Here is a 26,828-nt window from a genome sequence, read left to right as displayed (position 1 = left end):
ATGAATCACCGAGGCCTTTTGGGATTGATTGATGTCTGTAATGTGATGCAGGACGGAGAGAGATGAATAGGGACGAGGAGAAGTGGTCACTCTCAGTGATGCTGCTCTTCTGTCTTTAATGGGATATAAATCTAATTCAGTCCACCAAATGCAGTCAATGAGTTATTGAATAGGTTAACGCTCACTTGCCCTTCGACGGGTACAAATCACACAGCTGGTAATTACAGGATGATGGGCTGCTGTAGCGCTCCTCGTATACACACTGACACACTGTACATTCAGACACGGCGCACCATGGCCAAGCTGTGTTACGTTTCCACCCGCCTGCTGCTGACGTTTTGATGAATGGCCTGACTAACAGTGGATGACAGGATGGAGACCTGCTGCATCTCTTCATCTGCGGGGACTCTGATGTTTGAAGTGGCTTTGCTTTTGTTTACCGTTTCCTGAGAGGCCTGAGGGACGGGCGTCTTGGGCGGAGGGGGCTGACGAGACTTGAGAATTCACAAATCAGACTCATTATCTCTCAGTTAGTCCTCTCCCGCCGTCTTCCTCTCTCTCATGCATTATTGCCGCTCTCGAAAAACACTGTGATAGTTAACATTCAGCTCCTAATGTTCCTCGGGGAACAGATTTAGTTTTGGGACTCTCACACAAGCTGCTGCTTTCTTTGCACGTGCCAAAAAGTACTTCAGAGCTGCAAATATACATGTTGTCTTTCTCCTCTTTCTCCTCTTTCAGCACTAACAAGAACAATGGTACTTCACTGATTTACTTGTTCGGACTCGGGTTAGGATACTTGTAGGAACCAGACAAAAAAAATAGATAAATAAATAAATAATCAAAAATCAGTGTAGCAGAGATGTCCTAACTTTTATGCTGTATTCACATCTGTAGTTTGTTTTTTTTGGTGCGGATTAAGGGAAACACAAATACATTCTTTTTAGTTCCGGTCTGATTCATGTTCACATCGACTTATAAAAAAGGATCCACGCGTAAACAGAAGTCATACGGACACATGGGTGACTCACCGGTTTGGCAATTTTAGTGATGTCATTCTGCATTATCCGCACCACATGGACCAGCATGAGGAAATCTGATTCTGGTGGCTGACAGCAAGTAAACAGAGCATCACTACATAATGCTCATGTCATGAAGGATAGTGATCAGATAGAGACGAACCATCAGGACAGTTTTACTCTAATATTAGAGGGAGGTAGAGACTGTGTGCTCACCATTGTCAGGCAAGTTAGTTGAACACTTTGAATAATTATTCATTATACATTGCCAATTGAAAGAGTAATTACACTTCTTCACTTATTACCGAGCACCTATTATTGCGTTGCATTATGTTTTACTTTATTTTCATTACTCAGCTGTCAGCTCTGTCAGATGTGCCTTTAAATCTCCTTGCTCATCTCCCTGTTCAGCATATAAAACGCATCATCTGACAGACTTCACAACAGATACGAACGTGAAAGTGGATCAAGAGAGACACCCGCTTCTCTCTCACTCTCTCTAAAACACAGACCAAACACTGATACGCCTTAAAACTAAACAGTGCTGATCAAATATAAACCAAGTTATTATTATCGTGTTGCCTATTTCTCGCCTAAAGTGTCTTTAAAAAAAAACACCAAGAATTTGTGAACTCAGCTCATGCCATATTGTTTCCTGTACCAAACTGTGACAACCTTACAGACTTCATTTGTCCAGTGTGACGTGTATATTTTGATTTTCTTCCCCTTGAGCAAAAGCAAATGCCACAGTCCTTTTTCTCGGTTTTCTCTGGTCATGTAGCACCAATTACAAAAGCATTTGCATTTTTCTATTACATAAAGAGCCCAGTTTCATGACAAGACCATCTTTCCATCAGTGAAATACTTCTTTAAATGTAGAAATATGAAATAAGATATTGTGGTCTAACAAAGCAGGCAGAGTATGTTTTGGAAGGAGCGATGCTTGTTTCACTCTCCAACTCTAAACAAAAGTGGGTGACTCCTGTGTATAGGTTTATCTGCGTAATGTTGGCTCGACAGCTAACTTTTACATGGAGCCTAATAATCTAATTAAAATAGTTTTAAAAGCCCAAACAGATTTAACATGATCCATATAAACACCTCAGTCAGCTTTAACAGGCCCAAACTGATTCAAATTTCAATCGGTTTCAGAGGGGTACTTTAAACCTTTTCATAAACCGATTTAAACGATGACACTGATGACTCTCTGGCTGTGTGCTTTCTGCGCATGCTCGCCCTCTTCTCCTCTTCATTGCCTTCAAGTATGTTGGTATCACATTTTTGAGCATCAAAACAACAGCAAATACTGCGCTGAATAAAAGATAAATATACATTTTGGCCATAGGTTTGGCTTCTGCTTCCGGGGATGATGTTTAAGTGGCTCCGGCGGCCCCGTAACCATAGCACCTCGCTCAATCCTGCCCGAGTGCACAAGAGGAGAGCGAGAGAGCGCTGTGCTGCTGTCAGAAGTTATTCATTATTGATTTTTTTATTGTGAGAAATTGCTCTTGTGGCATGTGAGTATGTGAAAAGTGTCAGTTGCTTGTGTCTCATGGTCGATGCGAGAGTTGGCAGCCGTATCAAGTTACTATATTCATCATTTTTGCACGTCACACAGCTGCTCCGTTTACATGCTTTGGCACATGTAAACGGATTAGAGGACATCGTGTTGAAGGACATCTCATGTAAACAGTTGACTCAAAATCTTCAATCAGATTGATTTCAGTCAGGTTGAGATAAAATGTGCATGTAAATGTATCTTCTGAGACTTGCATTAGAGACAATAACTCTTCCTTAAACTCCTGCACCAAGCTAGCACGTCCTAGACCGGTCTCTCAACTGAACACTGAAAGCCTAAACTATTATCAGCCCTGCATCTAAATACTAAAACAGCGAGCAAGACAACCGCCAAATGTCAAAGTAACGGCGCTCCTGCTGGGATCAGCAACTGTGCAATTACTGCATTTCAAATTGTAATCCATTACATTACTCACACTCAAAATACACAACTCCATGTGTAGCTACTGAAATCGTTAAACTCTAGGTAACCAATTTGTAACATTGGCTCTCTGTAAGGATTTTTAACTTTACAAGCCCAAACCAGACAACTCTGATGACATCACTGTGCCATCATCAGCTTTATTTCCTCACGCTGGTCAAAGCTCGTGCAGAGAAATACATCATGCGGCTGTTTTTATAGGCTGCTGTACTCATGACTTGTTCAGTTACCTACAATTTGGAGGTTTTTGAAGTTCCAGAGCAGACTGTGAAGAAAAAGACTTAAAAACACTAAAGCTGATTTTGACTTTTAACACGAGTTAACTACATGAATAGAACAGAAAATTGTATCTCCCTAATGTGATAATGGAGTCAACCTTGATGCGACTCTAACCCTCTCATTTCTCAACAACCGCCTGACAACAGTCTCTCCTATAAGGCTCTGCACCTCTCACCTCATGTTTTTAAAATCGTTTCATTTTGCACAGAGCAGGTTAACTTTGAATAAAAACTCCAAATATTTGATATTAGTGAGAGTGCTTCCTTTTTGCTCCTTTAAATAAAGCAGTCCGTCGCACAGCGCTTCAAAATCACAACTTCCTCTTCCAGTGGATGATCTTAAAATAATGATACCTCGTATTTTCACTTTCTGTAACGTTGAATAATGGAGTTTCTCGTTTTGTTTCTTCTTCCTTTATTGTATATATTTCTGCCTGCCCCTTTGCATGTGGGGGTGGGATTATTTAGTTTTCAAGTCTCTCCTTGAAAACAGACCTTGATCTGTCTGAGATGCCAAGATCAAAAAAAAAAGAGACAAATGATAAAGCAGATGATTATTATAGATTGCAGGAGATTGCAACAAGGTGGGGAGTTAAAAAAACAACAACAAAACAACATTCTGCCCTTGTTATTTATTTTAGTTTCTGCAAAACAAAGTTAAAGCATCTCTGTGAGTGTCCTCACGTCCCAACAGCTTCCGGTCGCTTTTTGTCTGTCTTTGCCCCCCCCGTATGGCCGCACTGCGCTAAGGGACAACCAGAGCTGGCCCTGACCGCGGGCCTTTAAATATCCACATGACATGAGAGTCAGCTCTAATGAAACACCAGACAGATGTCTTCATAAACTCCTGCTCATCACAGTGGCACACAGCCTCACCCTGAGAGATGGGGGTGACTTTGAGCTGTTTCCCGTGTATATGTGTGTGTGTGTGTGTGTGTGTGTGTGTGTGTGTGTGTGTGTGTGTGTGTGTGTGTGTGTGTGTGTGTGTGTGTGTGTGTGTGTGTGTCTCTTCGTTAGCCCAATGATGATCAGAGTGACAGCTAGTTGTCTATCTCATGCTGAGGAGTGTGAAGGGTGACAGCTCCTTAATATCCCTGTTCATTAGAGAACACACCAGGAGTGACTGTATACAGTCAAGGAGAAGAAGCGTTTTCACACACACACACAGACACACACACACACACACACACACACACACACACACACACACACCAGTCCATAAAGAAGCCTATCGTTATTTAATGAATGTTCCTCTTGTCTCTCCGACCTCAGACAGGCAGCATCGCTCCTCCCACTCCTCCTCCAGGCCGGCTGCCATCCCTCCCTCCTCACTCGTCTGAATCTCGGCTCAGTTTGTTCTGTTCGCTGCTTTTAAGGTGCTGAATCCCTGAGTGGATTTATAGATGGGATGATGTAATGTGGAGATCGTAGTGCGCTATAAAGAACCAATAGGTTTTTTTGTTTGTTTTTCCTTTTACCAGATGAATAATTCTGGTCTCTGCGGGATTTATTTTCTTACCAATAATCGTCCCGTGTGAGGGAACACATTTACACCTGGTATTATCATCAGGGTTCACTCACATTTTTACCAATAAATTTCCATAACTTTTCCATGACTTTGAGGCAGATTTTCAAGACCATACGTTCTCTGAAACGACCACTGATATTCCTTATCGGTTCTTTTTCATTGCTATGTAATCACTTTTTTTGAAATGTGTTTTATTTTAAAAAAGTTATGAATCAGAACAGGATTAGAACTGAATATTTAAATGTGTTAATTGCAATGCAGTGCAATTAAGGAAGCTATATAGTGCGTTTAATTTTTTTTTATTGCATTTTTCGCCAGCCGACATGTCTGTCTTTAAGAGGCTGCACTGGGTTAAATTTGAGAGCTAGATGTGGGCTAAATTTGGGTGATGGATAAACAGAATGGCTGTTTCACAGGGGTCCCCTCTCTGACCTCAAGATATCTGAATGAAAAGTGGTTTTATAGGCTCCCATGACTCCCCTTTACAGACACGCCCACGTTATTCTCGTCCCATGTACTTTTTATTAATTTACTTTTTCAATATGGACCTCAAAACTGTTTTTAAATGCAAAATAATGGCATTGAAAACATTTGATAAAAAAACGCAATTCATTGGGATTAATTATTTAAATTTTGTGATTAATCACTACTTAAAAAATAATTGTTTGATATATATATATAAGTGTCAAATAATAGATAAAAATACAATATTGCAAACGTAGAGTCATTTAAAGCTTTGAATGGTTGGATTGGGTTCTGGAGGTGTGGTCACAGTTTCTGAACAGGATTGGTGTGGCATGTGGTGGTGGTGGGGCCCAATGTGAGATCGTCACATGGCGCCCAAAATCCCGGCAGAGCCCCTGTTCCCGCCCCCCTGTTAAAAGAGGTCATTCACCTGTCCTACAGTTAACACCCACAATCTTTACATGAACCGATCACAACCCCAGACAGGTGAAACCAACCCGCGGGGAAACTATTGGTGTGTGTGAGAACCGCTGTCTGTCAGTGGAGAGAGGCCAGCGTTAACGTGGGGATCAGAGCGCCTTAAAGTCCGCGTTTTTAGGCCGCTCGTGGGAAGGAAGACGTCGGTGTACGGATCATTCATGTGGATGTGTGTTTCCCTCTTTCTTCAGGAGTTCTGGAAAGAGTTAAAAGCGACTGCAAACCTGACGGACGAATAGACAGACGGACCGGTCAGCGGAACCGTGAGTACCCGGTGTTTATGTTGGGAGTGATCCCTGTCATTGACCTGCCTCATACACGCTGTTTTCTATCTTGATTTCCTGATTTGTGTTTCGCGGTAAAACCCGGATCGGAAGTTTAAGCTGGATTGTCTGTAGGAAAACTGATTCAGTGGACTGAACTTTTAGACTGTGGGACAATTTCTTTCTCTCTCTCTCACTCACGCACACACACACACACACACACACACACACACACACACACACACACACACACACACACACACACACACACACACACAGGATTGCTTGGCTTGCTGGTTGAAATCATCCTTTGAGCTGAACTGAGCTGAGCTGTGGTCTGTTTGTTTTTGCAGTGCTGGTTTTTGGTTGATGTATGTTTCATTATCTGCTGTGTGCTTCATTGTTTTGTAGACTGTGGTTTGACAACTATTTTAGAATCAGAAAGGGATTTATTGCCAAGCACGTTTTCAATTACAAGGAATTTGCTTTGGTTTTTGATGCAAAAATTAAACATACAATAAACATATTAAGAGGAATAAAAGCATAAAATAGTAATAAAATTAGGCAAAATACTGCAACACTTAAGAGCTTAAATACAAATATGTTAGAGATAAAAAGTAGATAACATGACAAATATGTACAATGTAGCTGTTTCAGTATGAGAAAACTGTATGTTTTTTTGCAGAGATGTGCAAAAATGTTTGGCAACCAATGTGTAAAAGTTAAAAGTAGTGCAAAGATAAGAGTCCAAGGTGTCTCTGTGTGAGGACAGACAGTCCATGTCAGTGGGGTACTGGGCCCACTGCAGTTTGGAAGAGACTGTTTGGTGTAAAGTTTTAGTCCTGATGGACTGCAGCCTCCTGCAAGAGGAGAGTGTCACGAAGAGTTTACGTTGTGGTGGGTAGATCCTCCCTGCCTGTCTCAGGTTCCTGGTGTACAGGGCCTGGAGAGACGGTAGACTGCAGCCGATCACCTTCTCAGCAGAGTGTGTGATATGCTGCAGTCTGCCCTGGTTCTTGGCAGTGGAGAAGCGTAGCAGATAGTGATGGAGGAGGTGAGGATGGACTCAGTGCAGAAGTGCACCATCATTGTCTGTAGCAGACTGACCTTCCTCAGCTGCCGCAGGACATGCATCCTTTCTATTTTCTTATTATTTGCCAGATGTGACTCTTACTGGCACCCCGATTCATTTAAAAAAACATCAAATCCAACAATTGCCCTTAAAATGATCACCAGGCACAAAGTAAACAGTGCAGCTACACATGGCAGCCTAAAGTATAAAGTTTGTCCACAGCTTCAGAAAACAACCAAGCACAGCAGGTTTACTACCTCACATCAGGTTTGCTGGGTGTTTAAAGTAGTTAAACATAAATCAATGTAGGATAATACAAAATACTAGCATAATTACAAACGAATTAGTAACAGTATCAAACTTCTACATAGGCCTCTCTTTATAAGACTGGACTTATATGTTAGGTGAAAACCAGAAGTTACCTTTAGGCCCCAATTTTTTCAGTTGATGTCCTTTTACGGTACATACTGAATTTAAAATGCTACCATTCAGACTTACAATGTGATGATACTCAATGTACTTGAACACTTGAGCAGAACAAAGCCATTGTTGATTTTATTAGAAACATCGACACTTCTCATTATGACAAGTCAAAGTGTCTGCGGTGAAAAATACAGCTGCTCGTGGTTTACATCATTAGGATAGGATTAAGATACCAATCATGTGGATGGAAGCATTCAGTTTTGTAAAATGCCACGAGATGCCACAGGTGTGTAGTATAACCAGATGTTTTTGGTGGCATCTTGGTATGTTTAACTGCAAAGTACACTATACTTGACTTCAACACACCACAGACTGGGTTGTGGCTGCTGCCATAGTGGGCCAATCACACGTTACATTGCACTACAATTACCACCTCGCAGTTGTAAACCAGTCAAGTTGCACTTTCAGTTTACATCCATGTCTGTGAAAACATGGATCCTTCACTCACTGCTCAGGAGATGTATCTAATCAGCACAGTTTCAAGGTGGACACTAATTCAGTATCTGAGCAAATGTCCCCCCTTATGTTTTTGAGATATAATGTTGAGTAGTTTTCAGAAAAGTGTTTTTTGTAGAACATTATGATGTTACAGTGAAGCTGACCTTTCACCTTTTGGATATGAAATATCATAACGTCTTCATAATTTCTTCTATTAGACATCTGTGAATGTCATAATTACTGTTCAAATTCTTGAGCTATGGCCAAAAACATGTTTTGTGAAATCACAAAATCTTTTGCTCCCAAGTAAAATTTGAAGAAATTCCTTCAAGGCATTCTTGAGATATTGCACTCTCAGGAATGTTACGTAAGGTTGTATGGCTGTACAGAACACCCAAAAACATAATTCCTCTGGCCACGCCCATCGGAAGCATAAAAAGGCTTGCAGTAATAGGCTGCAAACAAAACCAGATATTATTATTACAGATAGTCATTATTTTTAGATTATTGTACAAAAATAACTGAATACAGGTACACTGTAAAAAATAAACTATTTGTTCAAGTTCGATAGTTCAATAGTTAATGTCTGGACTGCTTGACTAAATTTGAGAAAACAAATTAAATCATTACAAAATTACCTCAACTTGTCTTCTCAAATTCAGTAAACCTACGTTTTTTAGGCAGCCCCAGACACTCACTTTTTAAAGTTAAAGTTTTTTTTCTAACAGTGTTTCATGTAACTGGAGAAATTTCAATAATACTTGGTACTGGGTTATTTTGGCCAATAACTTATCAATAAAGTTATCGAGTTTTGATACACAGTGATGAAAAAGGCCTATTTGATTGTGTATTTGGTAAAGTTGCCCACCTACTGCCTCCACTGTGCATTTAATAAATCTCTGAATGTGCAGTGTACGAGTTGAACCTGTTCAGCTGCAGTACACTGTGTGACCCCGGTTAGCTGCAGCAGTCAGATTCAGTGTGACACCTGAGCAGACAGCAGAGGAGAGCGATCAGGAACGCTAGCAGGGTGGCGTCCCAGCCTCCATCCGCCCCCACGGGGAGATCTAACTGATTTGTACCACCTTGTTACAGCTCGGCAATACTTAGAAATGCATTTCTCAGAGTCAGGCCTCTGCAGGCCGGCCCTGCTCCCCGGGATGCTAATGAGTGAGTCTGTGGGTTTGTGAACTAACATGAAAACTGGCTGTTAGCTCCGTCATATTTCACTGTTATCTGGTGTGTGAGGAGCAGGCACAGACCTCGGGTGTCTTAACTTCCTGCTCCTCTATTTGAATCCCTTTGGGAATCACTGTGCAGCCGCTAATTCATGTTTAGCATATTAAGCCACTTTAGCTCATTTCACGGCTAATAGTAAGTAAACAGACACTTTGTATGGGAGGTGTAATAACCAGCGGGTGGGGGTAAGTGTCATATATTTGAAGGAACACTTTAGTAATGGGAAGACATAAAACATAAAACTTTGTGCTGCAGCCATAACGGCTAGAAAGCACGAGGCCACGGGGAATTAGCGGCTATAAATTAGCACGTGTTGATTAATGCGGCGATGTCTGGCACCGTGGCTAACGACGACGCTGCTGGGGGAATTCGAAATTCTTGCCGCTTGTTTCCCCTGCTAACATGTTATCGAGTCTCGGAGCGTGTGTGAGCCTGCGGTCACGCTGTGCTCTTGGATGGGTTAGCGCACATGCATCTGGCGGGGACGCCGGTCCCCCCTCATCCATAGTTAATGTGCCATGATAGAGCCATCAGGATTTTGTGCTGATCTGGATTTTGCCCTTGCATGTGTCAGAGGAGACCTTGGCACGTGGGCTCGTCCTTGTGGACACACACACACACACACACACACACACACACACACACACACACAGAAGTTAGGAGGATCACAGTGTGATACAAACAGGAGGCGCTAATGTGTCTCATTTATATGCTAAAACATCTGGTGAATAATAGCGAAGTGCTATCTGACGCATGTGTACACACTGGAGTCATACTGTAACGCAGTTTCATGTCTTATAATTACCCATAATGCCTTTTTTATTACTGTTTCCCACCCGTTCCATCTATTTTCCATACACTGCTACTTAAAATGTTACGTAAACCACAAAAGGGAGCTCCGCAGTGGATACCCTCTTTTCTTCTTCTTCTTCTTTGTCCCATTATTTGTTCCATAAAGGAGTGTTTGGATGTGAATTCACCACCTTCTTATCAGAGGAAATCCACCTCACAGGTTCCCTCTATTTCATCCTCTATTCATTTTTTCTTTCAATGCCTCTTTTTCTCTCACTGTAATGGACACTTTGTGCTAAACCTCCCCCTCACACACACTCGCACTGTCTATCTGTTTTTGTCTCTCTCTCTTTCTCATCTCTGTCTGTCTCTCCAACACTCTTCGCTATATTTCTGTACATCTACTACAGCGGGGCTTTTTGGCAGCTCCTCCGTAGCCTGGCGTGTAAAGCTTTCTGTCTGAAACTGACACTTCAATGGGAATCCGGGTGGAGATGGTGGGTGAAAAGGGGAGATAGCATCGCTGCTGTGACTCACTCATGTACTATTCTGCTATTAATTAGCCTCACACTACCAAGACAGCTGGTTTACACAGGACCAGACCTAGCACATTCAGAGCCCCAGGCAAGCTTCCCCTGAAGAACAATTAATACAAATAAACAATTTTACTAACAAACTACAATAATGAACAATTCAAATCTGCAAATGTCATCTGCTTCTTTTTCTGTCTTTTTTTATGGTATTGCCCCCAGATGGTTTTTGCCTTTTCATTACCTCTTACTTTAATGCTCTGTGGAGTTGGGATGATTTCTGGTTTTGCCTGTTTCATTCAGTCCAGTCTGATGTATGAGCTTAAACCAGTTTGATTTTATGCAAACTGGCATTTGTCATTATGACTTGTGCTGGCAAATTAAAAATTCGACATCAGCAACCTGCGCTGATGGTGTCACAGCACTAAATCCATCTCATCTTAAATTAGTAATGAGCCATGTGACTGCGTGATTAATGTAATACTATGTTTATAAATGGACTAACTGAACCACTGGTGTCTGACAGGCTGTGTGAAATTTACTGCCAAGCCCAGGTGAGTGTCAGCAACATGAAGGAGAGCTGTCTGCTGACTTTAAAGTTTATGTGTTTTTTTTGGGTGACAAGAGGAGACATAGCAGAGGTAGCTTCTCAAGAAAAACTAAAACTGCGCCAATATGACAACATATTGAATTTTAAGAAGACGAAAGTGGTGTCCTAACTGGCTTGCAGCACCATTTTGAGCTGAGATTTTGTTGAACACCATGTTTCTATTTATTCCTGTCGCTTGCTTTGAAAGCGCCTCAGTTGAAGGCTGATTCATGAAGCTCAAGTGAGGAATTATCTGTGCATTCTCATTTCACTGTAAACGGCAAAATAAAATGGATAAACTGGTAATCTTAATGACCTTTGTTAATACAAGCAAGGCTACTTGCTGTCATTTCCAGTAAATGCCAATAGGAAGAAAGTGATTGCTACTCAGCCAACTTTCAAGTGGTTACAACTCAAGTTTGATCTTGAGCCTTCCACTAGAAATCTGTTTTTTGACATATTGTAACAGAAATGCATTTTTAATGGCTTCAGTTTGGACGAAGAATTTTGATGTTATGCGATGCTACTTGACATTCAGACACTGGTTTTCCGTTGGGACACAGTGTCAATATGTTTCATTGAGAAGCGGCTGCTGAGTGAATTGGAACACCTAGTAATATTTGGTATACTGGTCCAGTCTGGTGATTGTCTTAATGTCAAACTAGTTTTAAGATGTTCACACCAGCCCAGCCTTTTTGCTCTCTAATTACAATTCACTCCACCATACCCATCATTGCTGTATTATGCTCTGAGTGTGATGATCACTCACTGATGGACTATCATTGATGGACTAGAGGTGGTACCACTACTCCAGACAGTGTCAACATTACATCTGTGAATCAAAAATTGTTTAGGTGGCCGTCTGTGTCGCTTATAGGAAGATCTGCCACTGAGTTTACAATGAAAGCATATTTGCAGTGAAGGAATGGAAGAATTGATTTGAGGCTAGATTATTGTTCGCCTATTCATTTTAATTCTAACAGCCACGGAGTGCCTGTTTGCGTGTGTAGGTGGCTGCATGTGTGTGTTTCTACATAACTCTGTCTAACAGAGCTTGTGCATTCTCTGTTGTCCGCTCTGCCCCTGCACACAGCGGCACTGTCAAATAATCATACCTAAGGGTCTTTTTGTCCCTTTGTAGAGAAATGAGTTATTTACTCATAGGAAATGAATTTTCCAACCCCGTTGGCCACCAGAATGCAGGGTGGGATTGCAAAACAGAATCTTTCTCCCTTTCTTTACATCAGACACATGCACACATACAGACGCACACAGTCTCACACACACACACACACACCGCATACACACGCACATTTTTCTCTAATTAAATGTCAAAAGGCAGGGTATGAAAATCAATGCAGCATTGTGTGCAGAGAGAATGCAAGGCAGCTAATTCAGAAAGGCAAAGGAGTGCCGTGAGGCTGATTATTTGACAGGCCCACTGCTAATGAAATCTCAAATCTGCTGGGATGGGGCTGATAACGCGAACTGAGCTCACAGCGTGATATAAGGCTATGAATATGATATTAGCGCCTGATACATAACTGTCCTCTTTTCTCTGTCTTGCACTCCAGACGTCTCTCTGTCTGTCAGTCTCTGTGGACTCTGGGACAGCTGGGAAAGTAACGCCTACAGTAGCCGTCACAGGCAGGTGGGGGGGGGAGAACGTGAATAACACACACTCTCTCTCTGTTTCTTGCTCTCCTTTTGCCACTAGCATTCTCTCTCTTTCTCCTTCGGGGTTTGTCTTTCTCTCCCGTGGCTCTTACACGAGCACTCTCTCCCTTCTGCATAGATTCATTTGCTTTCTCTCCATCCATCTGTGTCTCTCTAGCAACTATGCCCCGAAGAAAAAAACACATGCTGTGTGAGTGACTGCTCGATCGAACCCCCCCCAGCCCCAAAACCAGATGTGCAGCTTCAGGAACAAAGGTTAAACATTGGAAACTGACTGACATACATGCTGAAGAACACACACACACACATTTACACAAGTGTGAAAAAATGTATTCAGTCTTATCTGTGTCACACACAACTCCTGGAACAGGAGACAAAACTTTTGTAAAAGGAGACAAATGAGCAGAAGAGTGTGTGCTGGTGAAGGTGGTGCAGGTGAACTCCTAGAGGGCCCACCTGTGCTGCAGACTGCTCGAATGTAAAACACACCATCTGGGCCAACACAACCGCCCCACAGGATTTCACTGCCTGGTGGCAAATAAAAACAATATTTTTTTATGTTCTGCTAGGCTGCTGAGGAGGAGGAGGAGGAGGAGGAGGAGGAGGAAGAAGAGGAGGACTAGGGGCCTTAGACCATACATGAGCTCATAGTATATATACTCTGAATATAATTGATCAGTTCCTTTTTGTGCGTTAGAATGAACGTTCATTCAGAACCACACCCCTTTTTAAATATGTTTTTGGCTTTTTTTGTATAGTACAGTTGAAGAGGGACAGGAAGTCGAGGTGAGATTTTTTTAGGGAGTGATAGCCACTCCTGACAATACATACCAACAAACCTCCACTGCTCCCACGTATAAGGGACTCGCCTTTCCATTATCACTCGCATAACACACTTACGTCATCTTTGACTGGAAATAATGACGGTTAATGCAGCGGCTTCAATAAAAATATACCCGCTAATGTTCTGAACATCCATCGCCGTGCATCCTGGAATGTTATCACAAGAGAAGAAGTCGCATAACATCACTCAGTCATCTCACAATTGTGTTTTATCGACATTTTGAAAATATCGCCTATGTTTTGCGCAAATCTGTAATAAAAAACCCGCCTTATATCTTAACTGCATCTCTATATCTTTGGACATGTGTTGATTGATCTAGCTTGGTGTAGCTGATTTTTATTTAAGACTAAAGTGATTTTTCAGCTGTGAAACAATAAGAGCATTATACAATATATTTTGGGAACTGCCAGAACAGCATTTCAGGCAAAACAACCTCTACACAGTACAGACCTGTACCAGTTATGCACACACACCACTGCAGATACTCTGTCTACATTTGCACATTATAACTGATTGCATAACAACACATGAAGTAGAAATGTTAGAACATACTATAAAATGAAACAGCACCAGTACAAATGCAGGAACATGCATGAATTGAGAATTATGTTGATAAATAATTTGCTCCAGTGCATGCTGGGAAGCTCTCTTGCGCTCTGCTTTCAAGATGCTGCAAAATATGATGCTTTTAGTATTTATGGTTCCCTGTTGCCATCTCTGTCTACAGCAAGTAACTCTTAACTGCTATGACTTTCAAAGAGATGATATTGGCTGTATGTCATTCTGGAAGCGTTTCTGTATGTAAATGAGCCTGTACGTGCACAGGCAGGTGAAATCCATCATTGTTCATTGCATACAATACTCATATTTGATAAATACAAATATTACTTGATTGGACATTTCCTGTACACACATTTTTTGAATGTTATAAAAAATGCTTTGATAAATGAGGCCTCATGGACTTCTTGAAAATCTCAGATCACGCACACACATGTACACATACAAATGAGTCCATGACGCACTAACACTTTTACATTCATGGCATATATCGTCCCCTCCCACCTGCACACATTCTGATGTGACACTGGACAGACGACAGACCGCGTCAGCGAGCTGCCGCTGCCACGTCAGTCTTTTGGCATTGCCATCTCGTTCTCCCACGGGCCTGGTGTCCAGATGATCGCACCAATCTGTCCTCTACCGCCTGTTTCGGCTAAAAAAGAGCCGCGGTTACATGGTTTCAGGGAAGCGTCCAAGTAAAAGTACATTAAAAACAATTTCTGAGGAGAAAATGATTCAGATCTAAATGATTGTCTTAGTGTTTGTCGCTCCTGCTGTTTGGTCTTAATCTGAGTGTTAGCACTGGATCTGAGGCTTAACAACACATGAGCCCTCGCTCTCAACCACAAGGCCATCGCTCTATTCATCTGTGCCTCGCTAAGCCATTGGCGAGCTCTCAAACAGGAGCTCAAAGAGGCTTTTTGAAATGAAGAAAAGGCTGACGAGGTGCCAGAGGAAAGAGCAGCAGCAGTAGTATGTTGATACAAACACTCAGCAGCACTTATGTAAGAGGACTCTTGACAGGACGTCATAAAATTGGACCCTCAGTTCTTTTAATTCAGCTTGTCAGGTGGCAATTAAAACGTGACAGGGCGAGGGAAAGATGAAGGAGGATTATCTGGGCAGCTGTGACACAGTAACAACAGTAACGGCGCTTTGGGGAGGACAGACTTCTCAAACACATCTTTTTTTTCTTTTTTGTCTTCCAGCCCCAATTCTGTGTTCCAGAAATACACCGGCTCTGTCGAGTCAAGCTTATAAATTAGTTCTAGCTTCATTTTTCTATTCTAAAGCTGTTTACACATAGATCTGTGTGCAGCTTGCATGCTAAAAATAATACAAACAAACCAGTATCAATATATATCTTTATCGCTCTAAGCTTTCATTCGAGTTTGAACAAAGATATCTTCAACAGAAGATATCAAAAACAGAATTACAAAAATGCTTGCATGTTAAACTAAAGTACAGCCTTAAATCCTATGTTACATCTCATTTATCTAGGCCAAAAACTTTAATTTGCACTGTTGAGAACTAATATTCTGCCATGGCTTTTGAAGTAAAATGAAATATATATTTAGATTACGTGAGCTGTGTGATTTGGGAGAAGTTTTTCCTTGTGTATTGCACAAACTATGATTTAAGAGAGTCTATTTCCCATGAAATGGCACGAGAAAACACATGCATCAGTTTGCAAACTTTGTCTCAGAAGCTTAGAAAAGATGGACTGTTGACTTTTGATTTTATGAATTTTGCTGTAGATATGGTCTGAAAATTCGATTCTGAAAATTTTGATTTCTTTGTGGCATTTTGACCTTCACCAGGTGTTAGCCTCGGGGTAGATTATGTATTTGGACGTGTGTGTGCATGTGAATAAGTATCTACTACTAGTACAAACTAGTATAAACTACTGGACCAGTCAGCCTCATATTTTGTATGTGCTGAATGCTCAAGGATCTCTTGTGATTGCGCTGATTCCCAATTGTTGAAAAACCTGCTTGTCTGTTTAAGGCCACATTTTGGCCGTCACTGTGGCTCAAAAACCATAGCATCATCAGATTAATTCCATATGTGTTATGATTCATTAAAGTTAGGCATGATACTTAGTGAAGTCCCTGTTTTTGTTATCTTCGCTACCATCTTTACTGCAAGGGAGCCAGGAAGGACAAATCCACTGGGTAAAGCTCTCTGCGGTCTGTCTTAGATCCCAGTTTGTTCCGTTCTCCACATGGTGTTATACCACACTGGGTGCACAGAGTGTTTTACTTGCCCATATTTTGTAGACTTTCAGGTTTTGTCGATTTAGTCTTTTTTGTTTCTTTTTTGTCTGTTTCAATTGTGTTTATTATTGTTATTTCCTGCTTTGTGGTGGTGGAGCCTGCAAGCAAAGCCATCAAAAATCCAGTTATGAACAACACAGATCAAAGATTTGCGGCTGTGTTTTAGTTATTAAAAATACATGAATCCTCATCATTCTTTTGTAGGCTATCAATATTTCACATACAGTGCCTGAAAAACCGATTGATTCTGAGCAACAAGATACGGCTCTGCCAAAAAGCAGCGTGTTTTTGAATAGCTTCTGGGTTGCATCTGAAACATGCAGCTGCTTATCAGCTGGAATTACAAGAATTGTCTGGAGTGCACTTTTAGCTCGGGCGGCTGCCGTGCTGAGATCTGTATTCTACTGAGTGCATTTTTCTAGTTTTTCTTTGTTTTGGGCTTTTTATGGCATAATCTCAATATGAATGAAGAAGCACTTTGGCATGACACAATAATAAAAACTCTATTTATTCAGTCTTTGTACCATTACCCTGGATCAACATCAGTTTGCTTGTACTGCATTCAGACGCCTTTCAAAAGCATTTTAAAAAAGATTTTTTTTCGAATTAATCAGGAAAAAAAGCCATAACCAACATGATGAAAAGTGTACCACAACCTGCAAGAAATAGCCTAAATATGACCAAAAATATTACCTAAAAACACTTTCAAAAAAGAAGATAGTATTTTCAGAAAATTAGCTAAAAAAGGGGAAAATATCCCAAAAACTTTATTTATAACTCTAAAGATTTTTCAAATTTCCTGCAGTTTTTACATTTTTTGCATTTTTTTGAATTTATTTATATTTTGTAACTTTTTTTTGGGCCATGTCTTGTGTTTTTTTTCTATGTTTTCGAAAGATATTAATATTAACAACAACAACTAAAACAGGCCCACTGATTCTGCGGTAAAATGGCACCAAATAGCTATCATCACTTGCTTTACTAATTGAAATAAAGAAAGGATGCGATGAACTGGAGAAAAGCCTTCCTTAGTGTGTGCCTGCTGCAGCCTAGAAACTAAGTTAACTGTAGAGGGGACTTGCCATTGTATATTTATGCCTTCCTGAAAATAATATGGTAGAAATAGCACTGCAAAAAATAAAGTCACAAAACATCCTGGAGTTCTGGCATTGTTGCATGCAGTTGCAACATAACAAGGTGTTTCCCTGCCAAAACCCCCAAATCTGATGCAACATATTTGTAAGAAGGAAAAAGCAGTGAGTGTGTTATGATAAGCCCCTGGAAGAAAAGTGCACTACAGTGCTTTTAAAAAAATGGCAAACAAGATTACAACAAGCTAATAATTACAAACTGCTAATTGTGCACACACAATTGACTACAGGGAAACTAATGAACAGATAATCACATGCTCACACACACAATTCTGCTTCCCCTGCGTCTATTACATGCACACCCACACACACACACCTCCCATCTCCTCCGTGTTCTGTTAAAGTGCTTATTCAGAAGGAACAGTAATGATTCCCTGGATCAGGAAGCTGCCCCTGATACCAAGCAGGTCCAAAGGACACACATTGAATCAAATCAGGGCAGCAGCGTTGCATTCGGAGGATTAGAACTACACTACGAGACTGCTGTTGTTCTTAATGCACTGTAAAAAAAAATACAAAATACGATCAATTTCTAAGAGTAATCTGCAGTTTTTCAGCATACAGTAAAACACTAAAAATCTTGAAATCCTGATGCTTTTTGGAGCCAGTATTACACTGTAACAGTCTGCTGTAGAATACTGTAATAAATTTACTGTTGAAGTAATTCATGGTAAATTTACGGTACTGTAAAACAACAATGAATGCTGGCAACTACATGTAATTCAGCAGAAATCTAAACTTTTACAGAAAAAACTAATGTAAAAATATGGCCAAATTCTGGCAGTATTTTACAGCTTTCTTTTTTTAAAATACAGTAAAAAAATGGTATATCTTGATGCTTTGTGAGAAATGATTACACTGAACCAAACAGACCACCGTAGAATACTGTAATAAATGTACAAATTCTACGTTATCTACAGTTTTGCTCCCCAAAATACAGTTAAACACTGTATATCGTCATGTTTTTTGCAGACATTACTGCCAAAATACAGCCAAATCTAACAGTTATGTACAGTTTTTTTCAACTTACAGTGAAACATTGTGAATCTCGATGCTTTTTGGAGCCAATATCACACTGTAGAATACTGCAATAAATTTAACATAAATATACTGTTGAAGTAATTTACAGTATTGACACGAAAAGTTACAGCAGGATGCTGGCATCTAGACTGACACAAATTGCTGTAAAAATACAGCCAAATTCTGGCAGTGTTGTACAGTTGTTTTTTTCAAAATACAGTAAAAGTTGTATATCTTGATGCCTTTTGGAAACAAAATTACTGCTGATATACAGCCAAATTTAATAGTTATAAAACACTGAGTCTTGATTTTGCAGCCACTATTACTGTGGCTCACCTAAAATTCTACTTTAATAAATTTATCAATAATATAGCCTCCTGTTGAATTAAGTTACTGTATTGATACAATAATACTGTAAAATAATGGTAGGATGCTGGAAGCTACAGCTGCCAGTAGTTCACTGTAATGGTTCAGGAAAATTTGTTGCTGTGTGTGTACAGTAAAGATCACAATGTCATTGTTTCGGTGTTGGACGGTGAACAGGAGCCCTGCACACTGTCTGCTCATCCTCTCACACTGATGCTGGACTCTATTCAGCCGTCTCATTTCATGCATGTGACTAAACTGCAGCCTGGAAACTATAACACACTCAAAGGCTGTTTTTTCCAAATAAATAATGCAACTTGTGTGAGTGTGTGTGTGTGTGTGTGTGTGTGGGTGTGTGTGTGCGTGAGTGATAAAAAGCTCAGAGAATCTCATGAAACCACATTCATTTTGATTTTCTCTCTTTCTCCGCCTCTCTGACTGACTGCATGTCTGCTCAGAAATATTCACTTTCTTCCTTGATGGTAATTTGCTGTGAAAGAGAAGATTTTGACTAACTTTGTCTCTCCCAGCTGAGGCCTGTAGCTCCTCTCTACGGATGCTGCACGGCTTGGCACTTGACACATTATACGCCGGCACTAAACAGTGAATTTATCACCTGGCAGGTAGCTGCCAAATGGTCCTAGATTTTTTTGTTTACAGCATAAAAGATAACCTCTGAGCTCTTGAAAGACTCAGATTCCTTCAATCATCATTACAAGCGCGTCTCAAAACAAAGAGAACAGCCTGGAGCCTTTCCACCAACTACATCACTGTTCAATTTGTTGATTGATTCATTGATTTTTTCCCTCTGTCCAAACCCAGAAGTGTTAGAGACCGGGAGAAAATTGCCTGTGAGGATTTATGACCTCATTTAGAAGAATGTGTTAAAGAGTCAATTTACATTTTAAATGGAAACATTACCTTTCCTTTCCCGGATCAACCGACTGTTTATGAGTCACTATAAACACAAGCACAGTAAAGACGTCACCGTAGTGTACATTTTATGGTGCGGAGGCGCGCGCCCACTCGCTCCCGCTAGTCCACCTCTCCGCCTCGACATCGATTTGGCCTGCTTTTCCTGCTGCAGGTGTCTGACTGAGTCCAAAAATAAACTGGGAGAGAAAAACTTGAATCAACTTGAATTGTGAATCCAAGAGGAATGCAGTTACACCTCGGTCTGCAACTTTCTGAATTGACCACATAAACATTTGGAAACACTGACATTCATGGTTGATTCTCAACCTTGAAAACAGCAGTTGACAAAACAGTCTCAACTGAAGGTTCATTTAGAAGCATTTGATCGTTTTACATGATCTCTTGTAGTGTAAAGAAGGACAAAGTCTGTCAATGGAGTTTATCAGGTCAGCGGACAGATTGTGAATTTGTGTTTCTTAGGATAACCGAGGCATGACCCGCCCTACTTTGCTTTTCTCTGCCTCTGATTGGTTTCCATGACACTCTCACTAACTCTTACCACTCTCAGTCCTCTTAACCAATCTAACCACCATTGAAGACAATGAATACTAGCCAATCAGAGGAAGAATAGGTCATGCCTTTGCTATCCTAGGAAACGCAAATTCACCATTCACAAACACAAGATACTGACCATTGTTCATGTCCCATGTGAAACCAAAGGTCAACTAAACTTACCTAAAACTAACCACATAGTTTCAGAGTGTTAATTTGACTGTTTCATGAAATTATCCACTGTATAAAACTGGGACTGGTAATACTGAAATATATATTGTTTTAGAAGATTTTGGCAAATGACCTATTCTTTTGTTAAGGTATGAAGACGTGTTGCTGTAAGGACTTCTTGGTAAACGGATAAAAATGAGTGGAGCACATTAGTTGATTTTCAGCCTTGACTAGTAACAGGCCATCATTTCAACACTATTGTGTCCTCATCAGAGTGAAATAAAGAACAAAGACACAAGGTAAACGCATACACTGTCAACTTAGAACATGTGTACAATTGTCAGCTGGTTTAACAGGATATTAAATCAGTTTTTTTTTATTAAGACCTCCAACCCAGGATTACTTAAAAGTTGAGGTTCAAAGCTGCAGATGAAGATTATTTGATAAGAACTCCTGAACAGCTACTACATGGACCTCAAGGTAAGGTGGTTTTGTCAACATTTAAACACATCACTATAAACCCCACGATGGCCTGATGGATGCTGTTTCTCTTAGAAGTCTGAGCTGAAACAAGTTTTTCTGTCGGTACTTGCTCACAGAGTTGACTGGAGTTGCAAATCATGGACCCTTTGTTATTGTAACATTTTTTTTTTGCATTTTTGCTCGACTTGCATCTATCATTCAGCTAGGGGAGTGTTCTCTGAGTGTATGGCTTTATTTGTTGTTTCATAGCTGAGAACACGTCAGGCTCTCGTTCATCGTCTGTGAAGCAGCTCCAGACTTCATACTTGATGACATCACAAGTTTGAGACTCTGGTGTTTGGCTTTGAGAGAGAGTCACTCATGTTCATAAATATTGATTGAACTTTCCTAGGCCATGGAAACAACATATTGGGATTCTTAATTTAGGTGATGTTGCCCTGTAAGTGGTTATTGATGTATTTGTCTTCAATGGCAACTAATGAAGAATCTCCAGCTGGTGTAAACAGTCGCTCTAAATGTAACGTAACATAGATGAACGTTTATCATGAAATTGTCCATTTAAATTATTTCTATACTTGCATATGCAGTTACTAAATGCTTAACAGTGCACAATAGGGATCTGTTTATATGTGCAGTCTTATAGCAGTATGTATAACGGCTGCTACTGTGTGTTCATTAGTTATAGATATTATTTATAAGAGCAGTAACAATTTATAATCATTTTCACGTTTGACTATAACAAAGCAGTCTCAGCTTACAGTTGAATTTGAGTGTCTAATGAACAATTTATGAAGTGCGTAATACAGGCAGTTAGTATAAAGTGTTACCAATAAAAACTAAAAGGTGCAGAACATGTTTTATACCTTCAAACAAAAAAAAAAAAAAATTCTTGAGTGCTGAGCTCATACAATCAAAATAAAGCAACGTGCCAGTGCCAGCTTCCATTACAGACATCCCACAGCCTACCAGTAGAAATGCTAAGGGGTTAAAGTGTGTGTGTGTGTGTGTGTGTGTGTGTGTGTGTATGTGTATGTGTGTGTGTGCAAGAGAGAAGAGCAGCACAGTGATCCATCGTCAGTGGGAAGATTGAGGAGTGGGAGGATGCCGAGTGAGCCAGAGGTGCATTTTGATGGCAGCAGTGAAGTGTGGCACTTCATCGCAGTGAGTGGTCAAAAGTGTCAGTGTGTGTGTGCTGTAAAAAGCATGTTTTATAGATGCACTCATATACAGTATATGTTTGGCATCAGCACTCACACACACAGACACACAGGCACAGCATGCATCAGTGGTGTTTCCATGGATCTGTGCGTGAGCAGAGGACCGCTGTTGCTCCTCTGTAATGCAATCATGTGTTTCCAGTAGCCAGCGGCAGTTCATTACAGCCACAATTGGTTGGAGTCTGTGGATACATTTTCATGCAATATTCTCGCATTCACACTGACAGACGGACAGCGTTATTAATACACAGCTCAGGTCAACAGTGAGCTGGCAGCTTGCAGCTTGCTGTTTATACTACCTGCCTGATTCAAAGGTCAGCTTGGCTTACATCAAACACACACACACACACACACACACACACACACACACACACACACACTGCAATGCTTTAAGAGACAAAAACATAGTTTGCTACAGATCACTTTAACCCCATTTATCAATCCACAAGACAACTCGTTGTGATTCTGTGAAGGTCTCTCAGGTTGAAATGTATTCAAACCACGAATTGCAATGTTTGTTTCCTTGGATGACAACACGGAAATGCCTCTAGTATCCTGCAAACACAACCAGCCCCTCCACAGATACAATACGCAACGTCTCACAACAATAGAGGCTAAAAATCCCAAATCCTGCACATCACAGCTCCGTGTTAGACAGCAACACATGCCTCTGCAATCCCTCCACGGTTCGTTCACCACTCTGTGAGCTGCACCTCCAAAAAAAAAAAAAAAAAAAAAGAAAAAAAGCATGGAAACATCCTTCAAAAATGTGCACATAAACACCAAACTTACCCGCTGTGACTCGAGAGACGCAGAGACAGCTGAGGACGAGCAGGGAAAATCTCTCCATCTTTCTAACGCTCGGACGACGTGCGGTCCCATTTACTCTGGCCGGGGGTGCTGCTGTGTTAACCGGTGCGCCGATGTTGTGCTGCTCGGCTTCGGCGTTCACGTCAGTTCATGCGTATCGTCTCGACTGGAGGGGAAGAAAGGGAAGAGGGGGGGTGGGGGCGGCGACGGCGGCTTTTCAGCACCTCGGACAGCGCTCCAGGAGCACCTCGTCCAACAGCCTCTCCGCGAGCCTCCGAGCCGCACAGTGAGCCATTATCATCGGCTGCTCTCGAGCCTGCCGCTGTGCGTATGCGTCGTCGGTCCTCCGACTGAGCTCCACAAAAAAAACCCTCCCCGATCCGCTGCTGTTGCTGCTGGTGGTGATGCTGGAGGTGGTGCTCAGCGCCGCTCGGCTGCTGCAGACAGAGTGAAACGTGCTGGCTTTGTATATGAGCGTCTGGACTGTCCCTGCCTGCTGCCACACAGTGAGAGAGGGCGGCTGCAGGGCAGTCAACGCAACCTGGCGTAATAATTCATAAAATACAAGTCAATAAATGTCGTAAAATATTGAATATACATTAAAGGATTTCCTACACTTACAGGCCTGATCTCATAGTTTTCTATTGTTCTGGCCTACTTTTCTCCACACTCAAAATCATCAAAACCATACCAGCTGTAATAATTTCCTCCAGATGCACAAGAGCAAGAGCTCCCAGCTGATCAAACTTGTCACAAAGCCCTCTCCTTTGATCGGCTACTCTCTCTCCTGTTTTCCTTGCCCACTTGGTGAGCCAGTTCTCTAAATTACTGCTGCCCACTCACCGATTAAATATGCATACACTGGCCCACGCAAACAGTCGCCTGCGCAGAGATAGAAAGTCTCTGTGGCGCTGCTTTCCTCCACTTCAAAAACAAACACGTGCCTCTTGACTCCAGCACTGAGTTGACCCCTCTCACCGCTCACATTGTTTCATCAGATGGAGAGAGCACAGGATGAAGTGAGGAGTGGTGGATAAAGTGTGCATACAGTACCTGGTGGTTTTTTCCTTGCAGCGCGCTGTGGACTTCCCGGGATTTGTGTGTTTGTTGCCTGTGTGTGTGGGTGGGAGTGTCAGTCCAGAGTTTGGAGACCCGCACTGTCCCCTAGCTGTGTCCCCAAGAAGTGTTTTCTTCACCCCGCTGTGCACCTCGATTCACAGCCCGCTGCCTCTGACGTGCTTCAGAGGAAAACACTGTTGGTGGTGGTGGAGGGGTTATTGTGCTGTTTTTTTCTCATGCTTCACTCTCCTGAAGGCTACTGCTGCGCCCCCCCCCTCCATCTGTGTGTGTGTGTAAGTGAGAGAGAGAGAGAGAGTGGGAGGGTTTGTAGCCTCATACCAAACACTTCTAGCACCACTACAGTGTATCCATCAGCACCAGGAAGAAATACTTGAGTTTGAATAGTAATCTTAAAAAAAGGGTAAAAATCCAACACTAAAAGAGTATGTATCAGCAGAATTTCCTATAAGTATCAAAATAATGTATGTACTCATTACCTAAAAATGTCCCCTATGAGTGTAATACTACAATATATTTTACAATGCGAGGTTACTTTTGCTAATGCAATGTGAAGCTACTTTTAGCTGTTTTATATGGTAGTTTAATCTGATTTTATGTCAAATTAAATGTAGAGGAGTAAAAAGTACAATGCTTTGGCATTGTACATTTCGGCAAACCAATAATATGATACAAAATGTTTTTTATGTGTTGACACTTTTCATGTCCTTACCTTTCAGTTCTCAAATTGATGTTGGGATTAACACTGTAGTTAACATATGGTTAGGGTAAGCCATAAAAAACACTTGGTTAGGGTTAGGAAAATGTCTACAAATACAGCTGGAAATGCCCCAAACTAATGTTCAAAATACCTGCTTTTGTTGCTACAAATACAGCTGGAACTGTCCCAAACTCTCATTAAATGTTTTATTTTTTTGTGATAAACATAGCTAGAAATGTCACAAGGTCTCATCAAAAATTCCCCAGTTTGGTACCAAAAACACAAATGTCCCAAACATTCTTTAAAAATACCTACTTTTGATACCACAAACACAGCTGGAAATGTCCAGATATCTCATTGATACTTTTGCCACCAAAAACACAGCTAAATATGCCTCAAACTCTTCTTACAATACCCGCTTTTGTTGCCACAAACACAGCTGGATATGTCCAGACATCTAGTTAAAAATTGCCAGTTTTGTCACCAAAACACAGCCAGAAATGTCCCAAACTCCTGTAAAAATATTTGTTACATACTTAATATAAACACAGCTGGAAATGTCCTGAATTCTTTTTTTTTTTTTTAAATACCCGTTTTTATTGCTACAAACACAGCTGAAAAGTTCTAGATGTCTTGTTATAAAAAAAAACCAAACTGATTTTGTTGCAAAAAACATTCCTGATGATGTCCCAAACTTTTATTAAATATACCTGCTTTTGTTGGTAAAAATTGAGAAAGCCAGATCATAGACATGCAGTCTGAATTATGTCATATGTATAAAATGTACCAATGTAAGCTGTCTGTGGTTTACAGGAATGTAGAATACCAACATTTTATTGTGGTGACTAGGCTGTGTTTTCATCTGAAACATTGAAGTGTAGTATAAAATATTTGGAAATGGAAATAAGCTGCTAAAATAAAGTAAAAGTACCTCTTTGCATACTACAATACAGTACTGGTACTCATGGTTTTATTTTAAACACATTTTGTGTGAGCTAAAGTCATGTAGCAAAATGTTGCCCTACAGTAAGGCTTGTATTGACACAGCCAGGCCACCATATAACTGCAGGGTTTTACATTTTACTTCACATATTTTACATTCTTTCGAACCATTTGAGTGGGTGTCAGAATAAAATGCTTTCAGTAGATTTAAATGAACAGAGTGAGATTTTCCTCCAACAAAGATCTTTGCACAAACACATTTATCCTCCAGGTGTTTGTGATCTGCATGATTAAGAGTCAATCTACTCCTCAGTCAGCGCAGAGCCAGATAACACTGTCAGGATGGCATTTATTGGCATCTTTGATTGCATAAATAATGACAGTTTTTTGGAAAAACTATTAGTGTTCATGCCAAGACTCCTCTGGTCTCCACTCCTTTAACCTAAAATTGCGACTGGTTTTGACATCCTTTGTCCACTCTCCTCCTCTCTTTCTCCTCCATGATCGGATCTTTTGGCTTCATGCCATGTTTCTACAGAACTGGATTGAAAAACCAGATGGAGTGGTGAAACAGCAAAGACTTAATGCAGCTTTTCAAGCCTGTGTTGGCTCCACAGTTCATCCTGAGATCTAACTTCATCATCTCATTTTCCACTTATGAATCTTGAACTATATTTGAATCTTATATGTGAGAAGTTTTTGCTCACACATGCCCACCTGATATGAGATATTTGCCTTTTCATTTGTAAAAACTTGCAAAAACTCTAATGTCGTACCTGTTGCCTTGTCTAAAGCTTGTCCTATCGTCTTTTTCTTGCACCATCTGACTAGTTTTCAGCAATGTCTGTGTTCACAGATCTCAGCCCTTAACTTTGTGAGTAAAATGTGTGCATA

At 40.9% G+C, this 26,828-nt stretch overlaps 1 protein-coding gene across 1 annotated transcript in view; it reads right to left on the bottom strand.

Annotated features, from left to right (window-relative positions):
- The window catches only part of fndc5a (fibronectin type III domain containing 5a), a 40,301-nt gene extending 17,046 nt beyond the window's left edge, over window positions 1-23,255 (bottom strand). The window contains exon 1 of the mRNA XM_042501242.1: window positions 23,198-23,255. Coding sequence (XP_042357176.1) covers window positions 23,198-23,255 — 58 coding nt within the window. The remainder of the gene's footprint in view (window positions 1-23,197) is intronic.
- Window positions 23,256-26,828: the final 3,573 nt, after the last annotated feature.

This window comes from Plectropomus leopardus, chromosome 14, assembly GCF_008729295.1.
Source record: "Plectropomus leopardus isolate mb chromosome 14, YSFRI_Pleo_2.0, whole genome shotgun sequence".
Taxonomy (NCBI): Eukaryota; Metazoa; Chordata; class Actinopteri; order Perciformes; family Serranidae; genus Plectropomus; species Plectropomus leopardus.
This window is presented reverse-complemented; position numbering and strand designations above follow the sequence as displayed.